At 47.5% G+C, this 15,834-nt stretch overlaps 1 protein-coding gene across 1 annotated transcript in view; it reads left to right on the plus strand.

Moving 5' to 3' along the window:
* Positions 1 to 15,834, plus strand: part of ABCA4 (ATP binding cassette subfamily A member 4) — a 150,722-nt gene that overhangs the window by 16,036 nt on the left and 118,852 nt on the right. The window contains exons 2-4 of the mRNA XM_043878203.1: positions 5,587 to 5,680; positions 7,064 to 7,205; positions 9,962 to 10,101. Coding sequence (XP_043734138.1) covers positions 7,084 to 7,205; positions 9,962 to 10,101 — 262 coding nt within the window. The 5' untranslated portion in view covers positions 5,587 to 5,680; positions 7,064 to 7,083. The remainder of the gene's footprint in view (positions 1 to 5,586; positions 5,681 to 7,063; positions 7,206 to 9,961; positions 10,102 to 15,834) is intronic.

Consider the following 15,834-nt stretch of genomic DNA (forward strand, 5'->3'; position numbering starts at 1 on the left):
TGATAGGGACCTGTGGCCCCTTCTGTAAACTTTTTGGAAGCTTCTGCCTTCACAGAATGATGACTATAAGAAAGAAAAGAAAAAACTCACCCAGCCCAGAACCCAGCTCCTAGGTTTTTAATTCCTCAAACTTTCATGGTTTTGGATGTTTACTATTGTGGGCAGAGCAAGAGCAAAAACCAGAAACCACATTTCCCCCTTCCTCCTCTCTTTATCCCTTAAGGTCATAAAAGAAAAGTCTTCAGATCTCTGCTTCCCCCTCCCCCATCCCTTTGTTTTTCCTTCCTCTGTTGACATTTATCAAGTATTACTGAATGTCTGGCACCGCACTAAGTATCACCTCATTTAACCCTCACCTCAATTCTGTGACAGAGCCACCACTATTATCCACATGGGCATCAATGACGTCATTGAGTCTTTGGAGGTTAGTGACTGGTGGGGCTGGACCCAGGGCTCCAGGACAGGCAGACATGCCAGTTACCCCACACTGCCCCAGGTAGCAAGCCCTGTGTAGTAAGTTGGTCAGGAAGACAACAAAGATAGGGTGGCCATCTAGTTTATCATCCAGTCCAGGGTAGCTTTAAAAGTGAAAGGAGGCACTAATTATGGGTATACCTGAACAATTAGTGTAAAGTGATAACAGACCTGGGAAAGTGGGTTTTATGGTCACTATCTGTGACCTAGGGGCTTCCCTGGTGGTTGAAATGGTAAAGAATCTACTTGCAATGCAAGAGACTTAAGATCAATCCCTGGGTTGGGAAGATCACCTGGAGAAGGGGATGGCAATCCCCTCCAGTATTCTTGCCTGGAGAATTCCATGGACAGAGGAACCTGGCGACTACAGTCCATGGGGTCACAGAGTTGGACATGACTGAGTGCCTAACACTTTCACTTTCTGTGACCTATTTATCCAGTGAGTTAGATAACCCCTGTCCTCATGGAACTCAGAGCCAGGGGTCGAAGCAGGTGTCTGTGCACAACTACTGAGCAGAAAACCATGTGCAATAGTGGAGTGGAAGGTAGCATGGGGCAGGAGATGAAGATGAGCTCTGGGAGCTCAGAAGAGAGAATGGGGTTGGCAGGGATAAGAGCAGACTCCTCAAGGAGTTCATTCCCCAGAGTATGCATTTCCAGTGATAAGAGCTCTCCCAGTTCCCTAGCAAATACACACTTGTTCATATTTTCAATGGGGCAGGCACTGTGTTGAGTGAGTTTATAAAGACCATTAGGTGTGTCTCTTGCCCCTTAGAGCCCACAGTCTAGGGCCCCTTGGTGTCATCTCCCTGGTCCCAGCTTCCATATCAGGGCAGGATATTTGGGGAAGCCTGAGGGTTCATGGAGCTTCCCAGGTGGCTTGGTGGTAAAGAACCCGCTTGCCAATGCAGGAAACGCAGGTTTGATCCCCAGGTCCGTAAGATCCCCTGAAGAAGGATATGGCATCCCACTCAGCATTCTTTGCTGGGAAATTCCATGGACAGAGGAGCCTGATGGGCTACAGTCCATGGTGTTGCAGAGAGTCAGACATGACTGAGCGACTGAGCAGGCATGCAAGAGGATTCGTGAAAGTAGGGGGGTTATCATTTCCTGGACCCCAGACCTGGGCATCTGGTATATCCATGACCTTTGACCTAGGGTCCGGAATTAGGTGAGGAGAACCTGGCAGGTGTGGGGAGGCTGGGCAGCTAGTTCCAAAGCTCCTCAGGTCCTGGGGCCTACTCATTCAGGATGAGAATCCTGTCTCGACTCTCAGTGCAGAAGGGAAAATCATGCAGCTGTTTGGATCCTTGGCCACCCGCTTTCAAATTGAAAACAGAGTAGGAGGGAAGAAAACCTAACTGACCAAGATTTAAAACAACAAGCATGACTCTGCCCTTCCCTGTGACCCCCTCCTCCCCTAAGCAGATTGAGCGGTAAAGGGGGAGGATGGGGCCAAAAAAAAAAAAAAATAGAGAACAAGGAAATACCAGTTTGAGAAAAAAAATTTTCCACCAGCCCCTTCTGAGCTTCGGCTGGGCTTAATTAAAGTTACAGACATGTTTAAAGAGGAGGGGTGTGGGGAGCGAGAGCTGCTCTGAAAACATGTTTTTAATTACACTGTGGAATTTCTCCCTAGGGTATGCCCGTGCACAGCTGAGCATCAAGGACAAAGATGCCGCTCTGGGATGGGGGTGCTGAGCACATGTTCTGGGGTTCTGGGGGAGGGGACGAGGTTGTTGCGGGGACTTGTCAGGCTAGAAAGGCTAGAAAAGAATTGCCGGTGGTCTTTGTGCAGGAAGTGAAGTGTGAAATGCAGCCCTCCCTAAGCAAATGCTCGCAGAGTTGGAACAGTAACACTGACTTCTCCAAAAATGCTTTTCAAAGATTACCAACTACTACCTGGGCCAGTGGTTCTCAGTCCCAGCCACACACTGGAACTACCTGAGAAGTGTTAAAAAAACAAACAAACAAACAAATACCAAACTGATGTCCCATGCCAGGCACCCTGGTGTCACTGATGTGGGGCATGGCCCGAGCTCCCTCCAGATTCCTGCATTCAGCCATGTGAGAACGGCAGACCTAGGTTGATGAAGGTGATCGTTTGAGAGGCAGGGACTTTAGGTGGAAAATAGAGCCCCTAACTCAGAGATATGGTAAAGAGGAAAACCTGCAAAGCTGTACTAGTCCTCGCCCTCAGCAAAGGGTGAAGGAGGAAAGTAAAGTTCTGAACTGGCCTCCTCCAATGGGTGGACTTTCAAAGACCAGATATTTCAAAACTACAGGTGTGAGTGAGTAAGTAGGTAAGAGAATGTGTGACTTACATGACAAAGAGGGATGAGATGGACTAGCCTGGGTTTGGGAATTTTATCCATGGGACAGGTAGGCCAGGCTGGCTGACCCTCCCCTGGCCCAAGATCCTCCATGGAGTAGGGGACAGTGTGTGGTTAGTTTTCTCAGAAAGCCTCATGCTTCCAAACTGAAAACTGAGCAGTTTTGACTCCAGAAAGGGAGAAAAAGGAGGAAACGTGAATGTGAGCAGAGGGCAGACCTAGGACCTTGCAGATAATTTAAATTTTAACTCCTTGCTCTTCAGACTTTACAATGTGCTGTCACTTAAATGTCCCTGTGACCCTTGTGAGAAGTGAGGGTCAGTAATAAACGTCTCATGTCCATAGAATGTTTCTACATGCCAGACTCTGCTTCAGGTGTTTTACTCATTTCATTTCAACATTTACTCAACTCATTTCAGTCTCAGAACTGCTCTGAGGGGTAGGTCCTGACAGTACTCCCATTTTACAGATGAGACCCCAAGGCATGGGGAGGTCGAATCGGTTACCCGAGGTTGTACAGCTAATAGCAGAGTCAGCTAAGAACCCCTGGTGTTGATACACTTTAACCCTCAGTATAAGCTATAGGATAGAATAGGCCCATTTCACAGATGAGAAAACTGAGACTTGGAGATAAGTCAAGCCCCAAAGTGATTCCTAACCTTGGTCTCCCCATTCCCAAATCAGCATCAGTGTTTCATACACCAGCCTATTCCCAAGTAGGCATTGCTACATGGAAGGTGGCCGACTTACTAGATGAAAGACAACCAATGCTGCAAGTAGTTGTCTTAAGGAAGAGTCAAAGGTGTAGAATTTGGACTGGTTGTCTCATTTCCTTGGTGAGGACACCAGGAATAAGTTTTGGTTTCATAGCTTGCACCTGTCACTCGCATTACTATCTTGCAGAACTTGCTCTCCTTACCAACTGATGGGGACGGGTTGGAGAGTGGGTGGGATGGGGAAATTTGGGATGGAAGGTGTGAAGCCAGCATACTGTCAATGAGGGAAGCAGTTTGTTCAATTTGCAAACTGTTGTTTACCTGAGCCGCTGAGTCACCTCCACCTTTCCAGAGAAGGCTCCTAGATCAGTCTTGACAAAGATTCACTCATTCCACCAATATTTACTGGACACTTTTTATAAACTTGACCCTGTATTGAGTGTAGTGACAAGGATAGATGTGGTCCCTGCTCTCAGGGAGCTTATAGCTAGGGAGGGATCCACCTTCATGAAGGAGTAATGACGATGAGTGCCATGGGAAGCACTCTAGTGACCAGCAAGAATGGGTGAAACAGGGTCACTGTGGACAGTTTTTACCCCTCCACCCTTGATTTGTATGGCCTGGGGGAACTGCCAACATTTTTATGACTATCAAGTGTGCTTGGAGTCAGTCCTTTTAATACTGGGTGGAACTTGTCCGATTTGGTATTTTGCTCCCATTTGGGGGGAGAATGTATAGGAGAAATCTTGAAAACAAGTGGTTTAAGGAAGAATCTACTATTCTTTCTTCTTCCCATAATGTTTGTGTGAGTTTGTGTTCTAATACATCATCCCTAGACATATTTTGGATAAAAGGTTTTGTAAATGTTACAACAGCATAATCACCACCTATCCTGAACATTTTTTTTTTCTTCAATGTGTTATCTTTTTTCCCTCATTGACTTATGTTATGATTTGTAATAATCTGCTTGCCAGCAGACCTAACCAACAGAGAAGGAACAAAGATTTATTGAGCATCTGCTGTGTTGTCTACAATTCTCCTGAGAATTTAAGTACATTAGTCCTAACCAATAGAAAAGGAACAAAGGTTTATTGAGCACCTGCTACAGTGACCACCATTCTGCTGAGAATTTAAGTACATTTCTTTGGAAGGAACAATAAAGGGGTAAATTTAAAGCCACATGAATAGCCCCTAGCTGATCTATATAGGCTTACATTTCTATTCTCAGCCATCTGCTTAAATTCTGCTTTAAGTTTTAATGCGTTTCTGAATGGGGGTTGGGTGGAAGAACTATTACATTCCCCAATACATATCTCCCCCCACCAATAATCCCACACCTCCAACCACACCCCGACATGCTATGCCTTGGAGTGCACCTTTATTCATTCATTCAGTGACCACACATGCAAAGTCTAGTGGCACTATGAGAAGACAGGGCAGTGGGGAGGAGCAAAGCTCTGGGCCTGGAGACAGGAGGCTGGATTTTGGCTCCAATGCTGTACTGCCCATGAGTTACTGCACCAGTCACCTGCCCTTCCTGGGCCCCTGTTTCCTCATCTGCAGAAGGAGAGGTTATCAGGAGACCTTTACCACCTGCAGCATCAGCATTACCTGGGAGCTTGTTAGACATGTGAGATCTGATAGGGCCTTACAGAATCAGAATTTGCATTCATGTGCACAACAACATCCAAAAAGCACTGAAGCACTTATCCTGATGACTTTTGATGCACGTACTGTGCTAACAAAGTTTTCAATTGGGTTGGCCAAAATATTCAATTGGATTTGTCCATATTCTTACAGGAAAACCCGAATGAACTTTTTAGCCAATCCAATAAAATAGAGGCAAATTGGAACCCAGATGGACACCGAGTCTCGGGAGTCCAATGTATCAGAGTAGAGGCAGTATGGAAGGTAAGGTTTAAAAAAGGAAGTCCTGTAAGTATACTACAACCAAAGTCCTGTTGCAGAGACAGACAAGGAGATGAAGTGTGTCTGCTCGAGGTATGTTTCCTGTAATCACTTAGAATCACTGGTCTTTCTCACTTTGTGTTTTGTTTTTCCAGATTCGCTTTGTGGTGGAACTCGTGTGGCCTTTATCTTTATTTCTGGTCTTGATCTGGTTAAGGAATGTCAACCCCCTCTACAGCAAACATGAATGTAAGCATAACAGGGGTGGGGTAGGGGGAGCCTTGGTTTGCCCCGAGGTCCTATCACTTTGTTTAGAAAGGGTGTGGGGACTGTGGGCGCCAGGATCTGATCTGCTTGTCATCATTTCATGCCTAGAATGGAGAACACAGACGTTATGCAAACTAACTTTTAAATCCTGCACATTCTACGCAAATACTTACATGTGGTTACTAAAGAATTGTGTAATTACTTTTTGTTTGGTTGTTTTTTTCTACACCTGAACTCTTTGTACTTTTAAAGGGAACAGATTATAGATGAGTTCTTTGAACTATTAGATTGGCCAAAAAGTTCGTTCAATTAAGATGTAGATAAACCCGGACAAATTTTTTGGCCAGTCCTGTATTTTGAAGACAGTTTAGGGATATGTTAGGCATGGTGCCAAAGAAAAAATAAGAAGGGACATCGCCAGTCCAGGTTTGATGCATGAGACAGGGTGCTCAGGGCTGATACACTGGGATGACCTTGAGGGATGGGATGGGGAGGGAGGTAGGAGGGGGGTTCAGGATGGGGAACACATGTACACCCATGGCTGATCCATGTCAATGTATGGCAAAACCACTACAATATTGTAAAGTAATTAGCCTCCAATTAAATAAATAAATAAATAAAATAGAAGGAACAGAAAATAGTGTATTAATAATGTAGTATTTTTGGACCCCAGATGTGTCCTGGGACCGAGGATGAGCCTATGTGTGCCTCTGTTATACTATGCCCCCCAGAGAAAGCTTTCACCTGGTTTCTGGCCAGGATGACTTCTTCTGGCTCTTGGCAGCCGGTGCGGGATCCTCAGGAGTCATACCAGCTGCTCAGTCCCCTGTCCTGGCTTTCCATCCTCTTGTTGGTGAGTTTCAGGCCCCATATTCTGAATCAGCCTTCTGTTCATCAAACCCTTGCTTGTTTACCTCACCCCTCAAGGAGCCTATAACCTGCGCTCCCTCTTTAATGCTTGGGGGTAGATGCTCAATACACAGTTGTGGAAGGAATAGACAAACCTCTTCTCCTCCTTAAACATCAGCAACGCGTGGAGGCTTCTTGCACTAACATCACTCTACCCCTTCCATCTCCCCACGATACAGTGTCTTCTCCTCTGTTCCCCCGTCACACTTCCATCTATGCCTCTATTAGGATATGTTTCCATCTCACCGCTACACTGGAAGCTTGAGAAAAGAGACCCTATCTCCAGCACCACCACAGGGCCAGACATACATTAGATGCTTCTGCTTCTTAAATGTTGGTAAATGAAGGAAAGCACCAGAAGGATCAGGGTCCATCCTGCAGAGGCTCTGGCTCCTAGGACCTGCATCCTCCTTAGTGTCAATGACCAACTCCTTGTCTTCATTTCCTGTCTTAAAGGCCATTTTCCCAACAAGGCGATGCCCTCAGCAGGAATGTTGCCATGGCTCCAGGGAATTTTCTGCAATGTGAACAATCCTTGTTTTCAAAGTCCCACCGCAGGAGAATCTCCTGGAATTGTGTCGAACTATAACAACTCCATGTAAGTGCTGGGATTCCCACCGTACACCCTTTATTCTCCTCTTGCCTCGGGAGTTCGTGTATGTGCGCGCAGAGCATGTGCTGCTGAATAAGTGGTCTCATGGCTTGCAGAAACCTTAACTTCAAAGGAACAGGGCATGTTTCCACTCTGGAACATTCTATATCAGCTGTCAGGGCACTGGAGGCCAGAGGACAGAATTTCTTGGTCCTTATATCCCCAAGATATGACTAGGAGTCTGATGTCAGCAGCCTGCTGAAATGTGTCTACTGCCTCCAGCTCATCCATCTGCTCAAGCGGAGTCACTGGATGAGAAACACTCCATTCCCCTTCTGATTCCTCATGTCACTCTCCACCCTGGATCAACTCTGAGTGATCTCTGTTCTTTTAAAAGTTTTCTTGGACATCGAAAAGCTAAGAAAATTGTCAGGGGGACCTTTTGAGGGTGAATGAAACCAAGTTTACAGGGTGACATTTGCTTCTTGGAAGAAAGACAATTTCCAAATCCTCTGTCATAAATGCCATTAGTTCCCTTGGTTGGCCAAATCTTAGGATGTTGCTTGAGAGCAGTAGTTCTTAACTTGTAGGGCTGAAGACCGTTCCCAGAAGCTGATGAAAACTGATGGTCCCCTTCCCGAGAAAAACGAGGACACACACACCCACAGAACATTACACTGTGCAGATGATTTCAGAGCATTTGTGGACTCCAGGTTAATGACCTCTGTCCTGGGATTGAATTTCAAGTCAAATTCCATAAGAAGAGAGTCTGTATTTGGAATTCCCTTGAAGTAGATAGGGGGACTTGATGTAGCATGTTCTATAGTCAGAGGCTCAGGAATAAGGACACAGTTGTCCTTCAACCACTGGGCTGACCTCCAGCTGCAATTTGTGATGCTTACGCCCAAGGGTCACCAACAAGGGCTTGTTGGAGTGCAGGCTTCACCTACTTGTATAAACATCACGTCAGATGGAAACTGAGATATTGGGTTGCTCCAGTTCTTTCCTTAGAGGAGATCTGGATATAATTCCGCCGGGGCAAAACCACATTTTGACAAAAAGAAAAAGGACATTTGGTAATTCCACTTAATACTTAGAGGTAGCCATCCCCACTGGGAACAAAGTGTGACTGCTTTTGCCACACAAAGGCAAGAGTAGTTGTGACAGAGACTGCCTGGTCCACAAACCTATAACATGTTTGCTAACCTCTGGTTTATTGGAAGATAGAAGAGGGAACACAGAACACCCGTCTTCCTGGAAGACAGCATTTTAGCTGGGCTCCCCTGGCTGCAAACACCACCTGGAAGCTTTCATTTACAATTTGTACTTTCGGCTTGAGCCTCCTCGAGGTGCCTAAGAAGAAACACTTGCCTACCCAGAGAGATCCCATGGGTCGCATGACAGGATCAGGGGAGCTTTGGAGGTGTTTCAGTGGCAGCTCTGTGGAGCTTTGGTGGGACTGGCGCTGAGTGTCCACAGATCGAGAGGTGGAACTGGGGAGGGGAAGCGGCTTCGGACTCCAGCTGTGTTCCGCCTCTGAGCCAGGAAATCTGAGTTTCATGTTTCATGCACATAGTATGAGTGAAATGTTGGCTTACTCAAAATTCATTTGCTTGCAAGGCAGAGAAACACATTTAAACAAGTTTAAACCTCAGAGGGAAAGATATAACTTGGACACTCAGTTCAGTTCAGTTCAGTCGCTCAGTCGTGTCCGACTCTTTGCAACCCCATGAATTGCAACACGCCAGGCCTCCCTGTCCATCACCAACTCCTGGAGCTTACTCAAACTCATGTCCATCGAGTCGGTGATGCCATCGCATCCTCTGTTGTCCCCTTCTCCTCCTGCCCCCAATCCCTCCCAGCATCAGGGTCTTTTCCAATGAGTCAACTCTTCACATCAGGTGGCCAAATTATTGGGAGTTTCAGCTTCAGCATCAGTCCTTCCAATGAACACCCAGGACTGATTTCCTTTAGGATGGACTGGTTGGATCTCCTTGCAGTCCAAGGGACTCTCACCTTCTTAAAAGGCCAAGAACAGCAAGCAGTTCTCTGGGAGGGGGACAAGAACAGAAGAACCACCAGGAGCTGCTCCCTCCTGTCTGAGCCTACAAGGTCCAGCCTCTCCACCTCCATCTGGGGTTCTATTCCATCTGCCTCTCTCCACTGACCACTCTGCCCTGCTTCTCAATGCCTTGGCTGGTGCTAGTTGCCCAGTTCACGACACCTGGGCTTGGGCAGTCAGAAGAGCATCTCTGAGTACCATTCAAATTCTTGGGAGCAAATCTGTTTCCCCAGCTTTATTTCCCTTGTCCAATCAGCCTTGGCAGAGGTGTGTGTGTTCATGCATGCAAGGAGAGCTTTGTAGATTAAGTATGGCTCTTAGAACCTGAGCATATGAATGGCTGGAAGGGCAGGTCTCAGAGAAATGGGTACTGGCTGAAAAGAGCCCCTACTAATATCTCCTATAATCATCCTATCTAAGACTTCTTGGAGGAGAAAACACATAATGAAAAGAGTTGAGAAGTGACCCAGCCCTGCCAAAGTTGGAAGACTTTTGACAACAAATTGCTCAGAGCCCCTGTTATCTTATATGTATAAGGAAATAAAAATATCTCCTTTTGTCTTGGCAATATTGAGAGGATATATAATGTAGTTATAATGCAGCGGGGTCAAGCAGGTGGTATCTTAAAAAATTACACAACGTATTATAATGATGATGAAAATGACAGCTATGTCTTTAATGATGAGGCTCTTTCTTACAGCTTGGCAAGGGTGTATAGAGATTTTCAAGAACTCCTCATGGATGCACCAGAGAGCCAGCACCTTGGTCAGGTTTGGAGAGAACTCGGCACCTTGTCCCAGCTCATGAACACCCTCCGGACCCACCCCGAGAGGATTGCAGGTGAAGTGGGCTTCAGTGTTCTTAAGTATCACTTGCTTCTCATTTGCCTCCTCCACCAGACAAACTGAAAATATAGAATGGAATTAGAAGATTTGGTTGGAAAAGATACCAGAGGGTGTAGGAAGGAATCTAGAGACAGGAGGAGGCTTACCTTGGTGAGAACTCCTCTTTCTGCCAGGCCTGAAGGTGGGAAGTTAGGAAGGAGAGCAAGAAAGATCTCATCCTAGGTAAGTCATGAGATAGGAGAATGTGGAGAGAGATGTGCTCTGGAAGGTCTGAGGCCAGGTGAAGGGGGAGGAGTTCAAGGAGCCTGGAAGAGTTGTGGACCACATTCACAGAGTCCTAGAGAGAGAGCTACCCAGGACTGTGTAGAAGCAATGCCAAGTAGCAGTAAAGAGCCAGGAAGATCGGTGCACATGTTTGTTGTTGTTATATCTGTTGTTTAGTTGCTAAGTCATGTCTGACTCTTTCTGACCCCATAGGCTATAGCCAACCAGGCTCCTCTGTTCATGGGATTTCCCAGGCAAGAACACTGGAGTACGTTGCCATTTCCTCCTCCAGGGGATATTCCTTACCCAGGAATCAAACCCACATTTCCTGCATTAGCAGGTGGATTCTTTACCACAGAGCCACTGGAAGCCCAGAGCATGTGTTTATCACGACATAAATATCTATAGTCTTTCTCTTTCTTCTGGTAATATTCAGCACCCCAGGCCCTGAGGCAGAGCAGGTGCAAAGTTGGGGGAAGCAGGATTTGGGGTGGTAGGGCTGGTAGGGAGGTACCAGGGAAGGTCCAGGAGGCCAGGGGATTGAGGGCAGTGATCAGACTACACAGATAGGGTCCAGGCTGCACATGGATGAAGGAGAAGCCAGAAGGACTGGAATTGCCCAGGGGAAATGGAGAGGCAAAAGAATAGAGGCCTCAGAGGTTTCCATGACGCTGGTTACAGACTGAGAAAACAGCAGGATAGAAAGATTGACAGCTGTGGTCAGAATGTGAAATATGTGGATTCAGGATTTCAAAGGCATGCAGGACAAATGAGAACAAGCCCCCAGGTATGGCCATGGTGGTTGAAGTGGAGCAGAGGTGAAGGTTAGGTGATGGGAAGGCAAAGGAAAGCAGGCTGGATGGACACGGAGGTTGTGGGGGTAGGAGAGCCCGTGGAATCCAGGAGCGTGAGGAAGGAGGGGGAAGGAGCTCCCTCTCCCATGTTCCCCTCTCCAGGGGAAGAACTAGAAACAAGCAAAACCCAAACCCAGAAAGCTCCGAGGTCTCTTTTCAGAGCACAAGTGGATGTCGTATGTGGTTGTCACGTCCGCCAGAGGCTCCTCTGTAGGTTGTTGGAGTTACTGGCTATGGAGACAACCTGGGCGCCCGATGGACCACACCCCCTCTTCAGGGGTACATGAACAGCTGGAACGCAGCAGACTGGCCAGGACCCCAGGGGTCTGTGCAGTTGTGGGGGTGCAGAAAAGGCTGCCAGGGTGGGGAAGTTCGTTCAGGGATGGGCTCAGAGGCTATAAAGGAAGTGGTTTGTGGCTTCTGGGAAATGTCAGCTCTTAGAATGGAGATGAGGAACTGACTGTGAGGATGACCTTGCAGGATGACAAGGGTGAGGAAGGTGATGTCCAAAAAGACAGGAGGGGCTGGATAAAACAGCTTCTGCCTAGGGAGAATGGTACGAAACAGTCCGCCAGGGCTCCTCACCCATGCACGCCAGGCAGAGTGCTGGTCCCTGGTGAAGAGAGTCATCAGACCAGTGCCCTCCCCTGAGGGATCCCTGGGCAGAAGTGGAAGGCCCATGACCACACCCTGTGGGGGCTGCTGGAGGGAAGCAGGGGGTCAAAGAGCATAGGTGAGTCGGTCCAAAGAGAACCCGATCTTCCTCCCACTGGGCCACCTTCTCCCTTCTCTCCCCATTGGAGCAATAAAGCGCAGGAGTCTGGTCAGATGATGGTTAAGATTCCTTCATTACATTCTACTGCTTCCGAAATCAGTAATGCATATATGTTATGTCGTAAAACTAGATTACAGACACTACCTTCTTTGCTCCTCGGGAGTTTATTAAGAGTAAGGATTGAAAGAACCGCAGGGCCTCACAGGGTCTGAGCACAGTTGGCCTTTTAATATGAGGGAAATAAGGGGGAGAAGCACCAACAAGGCAGCAGTTTTTCCCAAGGTTAAGCAAGCAGATGAGAACATGGGCTTGTCCAACACCTGGAATGACTATCTGCCCTGTTCATCCAGAGCGCATTTCATTTTGTTTACTCATTGTCAGTTGGTCTGGCTGGAAGGAAGCAAAAAGGAAGTCATTTCAAACCACAATGTCTCTGTGGCCTTTCAAGCCTGTATATGAGAACCAAAATCACTGCGTACAAGCCAACACAATGCTAGTTTTGAATTGGCGTACAGGTGCTCCTTGTGCCAGCCTTCGGGCTATGGGGAACATTCCCTGCATGAGACCGGCTTCAGGGGAGTCTGGGAAAACAGCATTAGAGAAGGCCAGCTGAGACTGTCCAAAGGAATTTGGGGGCTGAGAACACAGATTCTGCAGAACCCCTGTCCTTGGGGGCCATGAGAGGAGAAAGCGGACCATCCCTAACAAAAAGGACATAGTGTCTGAAGGAATTTCTGGCCGAGCACTAAAGCCCACAGTCAGTAGTGAAGATAGTTTCAGAGTCTGTCCCCGGGCTCCCAGGACCTTGCTGGCTGTGAGCATTGAATCCTAAGCCCCAGGCTGCAGTGGAGGGTTAAGCCTCTGAAAGCGAGATGGGCGGCTGTCACTGGTGTGTGCTTTTGCCTGTCAGTTCCCCTAGTCACCTGGGAAAGTATGCCAACAGTGACCTAGGGCATTTTCCTTTCCTAGCAAACCTGTAGTACTGCATTCTCCACAGAGGAGGATTAATGGTAAAAAAAAAAAAAAAAAACTAGCTGTGAAGCCCCCTCCCCTCTCACCCCCGAGCAAGCTCTGCAGTCTCTCAGTCATCTTTAAACATTGCCCTCCTCTGAGCCTCACGCACGCATTTCCCTGGTCTCCCCACCCCCACCCCGGCCTCCTGAGCTCCAAGGGCCTCAGCGGCCCCCTCCCCCAGCCTCTAATCTTCCCAGGGAAGAGAACAAGAAGAACAACATTTTAAACTACATTTATTTTCTTTTCCTCAGGGCCCCCCAGTTCACATTTCTCCCTCGGGAATCCTGCTGTCTGGTATCGACCACTGCTTACATTCTGGGCCCCACATCTCCCTACAGGGCGGCCCCCACCCTTCCTCAGGTGTGCTGAACCAGCACGCTCCCTCCTGCGCCTTCTCCCTGGGGCCACTGCAGCCCAAGCACCTGGGTGGGAATCTGGGCCAGGGCAAAGTTGCTCCCAGTTCCCCTTGTTTTGTCCCTTTTCCCAAGCAAGATGTTTGTAGCTGTTTGTATGTAAGGTCAGGCGAGGGAGTTAAAGAATAATGAAGAGTTCAATAGTTAGATAGGGTCCTGACTCTCAGGTCAAGACAACAGTTATTTACTGGGTGTCTCCTATTACTCCACAGACATTCACCAAAGTCCTGATTCCATGTCAGGCTCTAGTGCTGGGTGTCACGTAGAGATGACTTGGAGGGCTTACATCTCTGTGCCCAGCTAGGTATGATGGGGAGTGTGATAAAAGCAGTATCTGTAGCTCTCTACTCTCAAGAGACTCTGTGTGTGTGTGTGTGTGTGTGTGTGTGTGTGTGTTTGGAGTTGTGTTGCTGGAGGTCAGAGGATATAGTATGATGCTGTATACAGAGAAATGATTTGGAGATGAACAGCCAAGCTGGAGCCCCAGGGGAAGAAAAAAAGGAAGCTGGGTTTGGAAGATAAGTTATTGAAAAGGAAAGAAACCAAGAAGAAAATAGAGCAGCCCCTCTCAGAACCACTCCTCTCTCCTGGGGTAGTGCCCCCTGTCCATGATTTCAGCTGCCTGTAGTCATCCAGTCTGAAAATATAAGTGAAAAATTCCAGAAATAATTAACTCATAAGTTTTAAATTGTGCGCCTTTCTGAGTAGCATGATGAAATCTTGCACTTACCTGCCTGGGATGGAAACCATCCCTTTATCCAGGTGTCCTGCCCATTAGTCACTTACTCCCTGGCTTTTCAGATAGACTATCAGAGTCGCAGTGTTTATGTGCAAGTAAGCCTTATTTGATTTAATAATGGCCCCAAAGTGCAAGACCAATGATGTTGTTCGGATATTCTCTTACTCTGCCTAGTTTATAAATTAAACCTCATCATAGGTATGTATGTATAGGGAAAAAACATAGTATATATAGGGTTTGGTACTATCTGCATCCACTGTGGGGGGGCGGCGATTCTTGGAATGTATCTACTGAAGATAAAGGGACTATTGTAGTCAGGTCCTCCTTAAGGATTTGGGTGACTCTGGGTTTCCTAGTGGTGCAACTGTCAGGGCCCTCCATGGTGGTGAGGGAGGTGTCTCTGTGATAGAACTTCAGGGTTGGTTCCCTGGCCCCAGTTGCATGGGCAGGCCTGTGGCTGGCCCATCCCCTTTCAAGAGGAAATTAGCAGAACATCAACCTGGAGGCGGCATATACAAAGGAAGTCACAACCTGAACATGAAGGGTGGCTGTCAAGCACTCTGGGAACTGGACCTCTTGGCTGCCTGGGGAAGGGAGGATTTGGGGAGAGAGCAGATGGGGCATTGTAGTATTAGAACCTGGAAGGAGCAGGGGCATTTGATGATTAAAGTTAAAGAAGAACTAAGAGATAAGCAGTCAACCAGGCTCCTGGCAAAGATAGGATGTAGAGATAAGCATTTTCATGCAACCCAAATACTTGAGTTCGACACAACTGAGCAACTGGAACTGAACTGAACTGAACTGAATGTTTTCATGATGATTTCATAAATATCTGGACCCTCTGCCATCTTCTCTGGCTGGTGCCTTCAGAACTGGAGCAGTGGCCAGCTTGAGACTGAAGGTTGGCCCAGGAAGCAGGCAGAGAAGGTGGGTGTGAATTCCCTGGAAGGGGTAAGAATAATATTAATGCATCAAGACAAGCAATTTTTTTTTTAAGTTGGGAGCTAAGCACTTTACATTCTTTATCCCAAGTCACCCCCACAACAATCCTAAGAGGCATATGTGGAAAATGCAGACCCAAAGAGGTTCAATCACCTGCCCCAAGGTCACTGTAATCGTTAGGAGTCCTTTTGGCCTCCTTATAAAGAAATTCTGCTTCCAGTAGGTTTGAGTGGAGTGGAAAGAATGTGACTGGGCTGATCAGGGCATGAAACTGCACGCCCAGGCAATAGACCCTCCCCTTTCCCCACCTGAAGATTTTCTTGCCCCAGACAGCCCCATCACTCTTAGTCCAAGCCCATACCCTGAGCTTAGAGCCATAGCTGATGTGAGAGAAACACCAGGAAGGGTCGTCTAGCCCTTGACAATGGCACTGTGGACAGAGCACGTGTCTCCTCCAATTCCACGTATCTAGGGTTTGAAATCAGTCCTGAATATTCATTGGAAGGACTGATGCTCAAGCTGAAACTCCAATATTTTGGCCACCTGATGTGAAGAACTGACTCATTTGAAAAGATCCTGATGCTGGGGAAGCTTGAAGGTGGGAGGAGAAGGGGATGACAGAGGATGGGATGGTTGGATGGCATCACTGACTCAGTGAGCATGCGTTTGAGTAAGCTCCAGGAGTTGGTGATGGACAGGGAGGCCTGGTGTGCTGCAGTCCACGGGG

The sequence above is a fragment of the Cervus elaphus genome, chromosome 20 (assembly GCF_910594005.1).
Source record: "Cervus elaphus chromosome 20, mCerEla1.1, whole genome shotgun sequence".
In the NCBI taxonomy this organism is placed as follows: domain Eukaryota; kingdom Metazoa; phylum Chordata; class Mammalia; order Artiodactyla; family Cervidae; genus Cervus; species Cervus elaphus.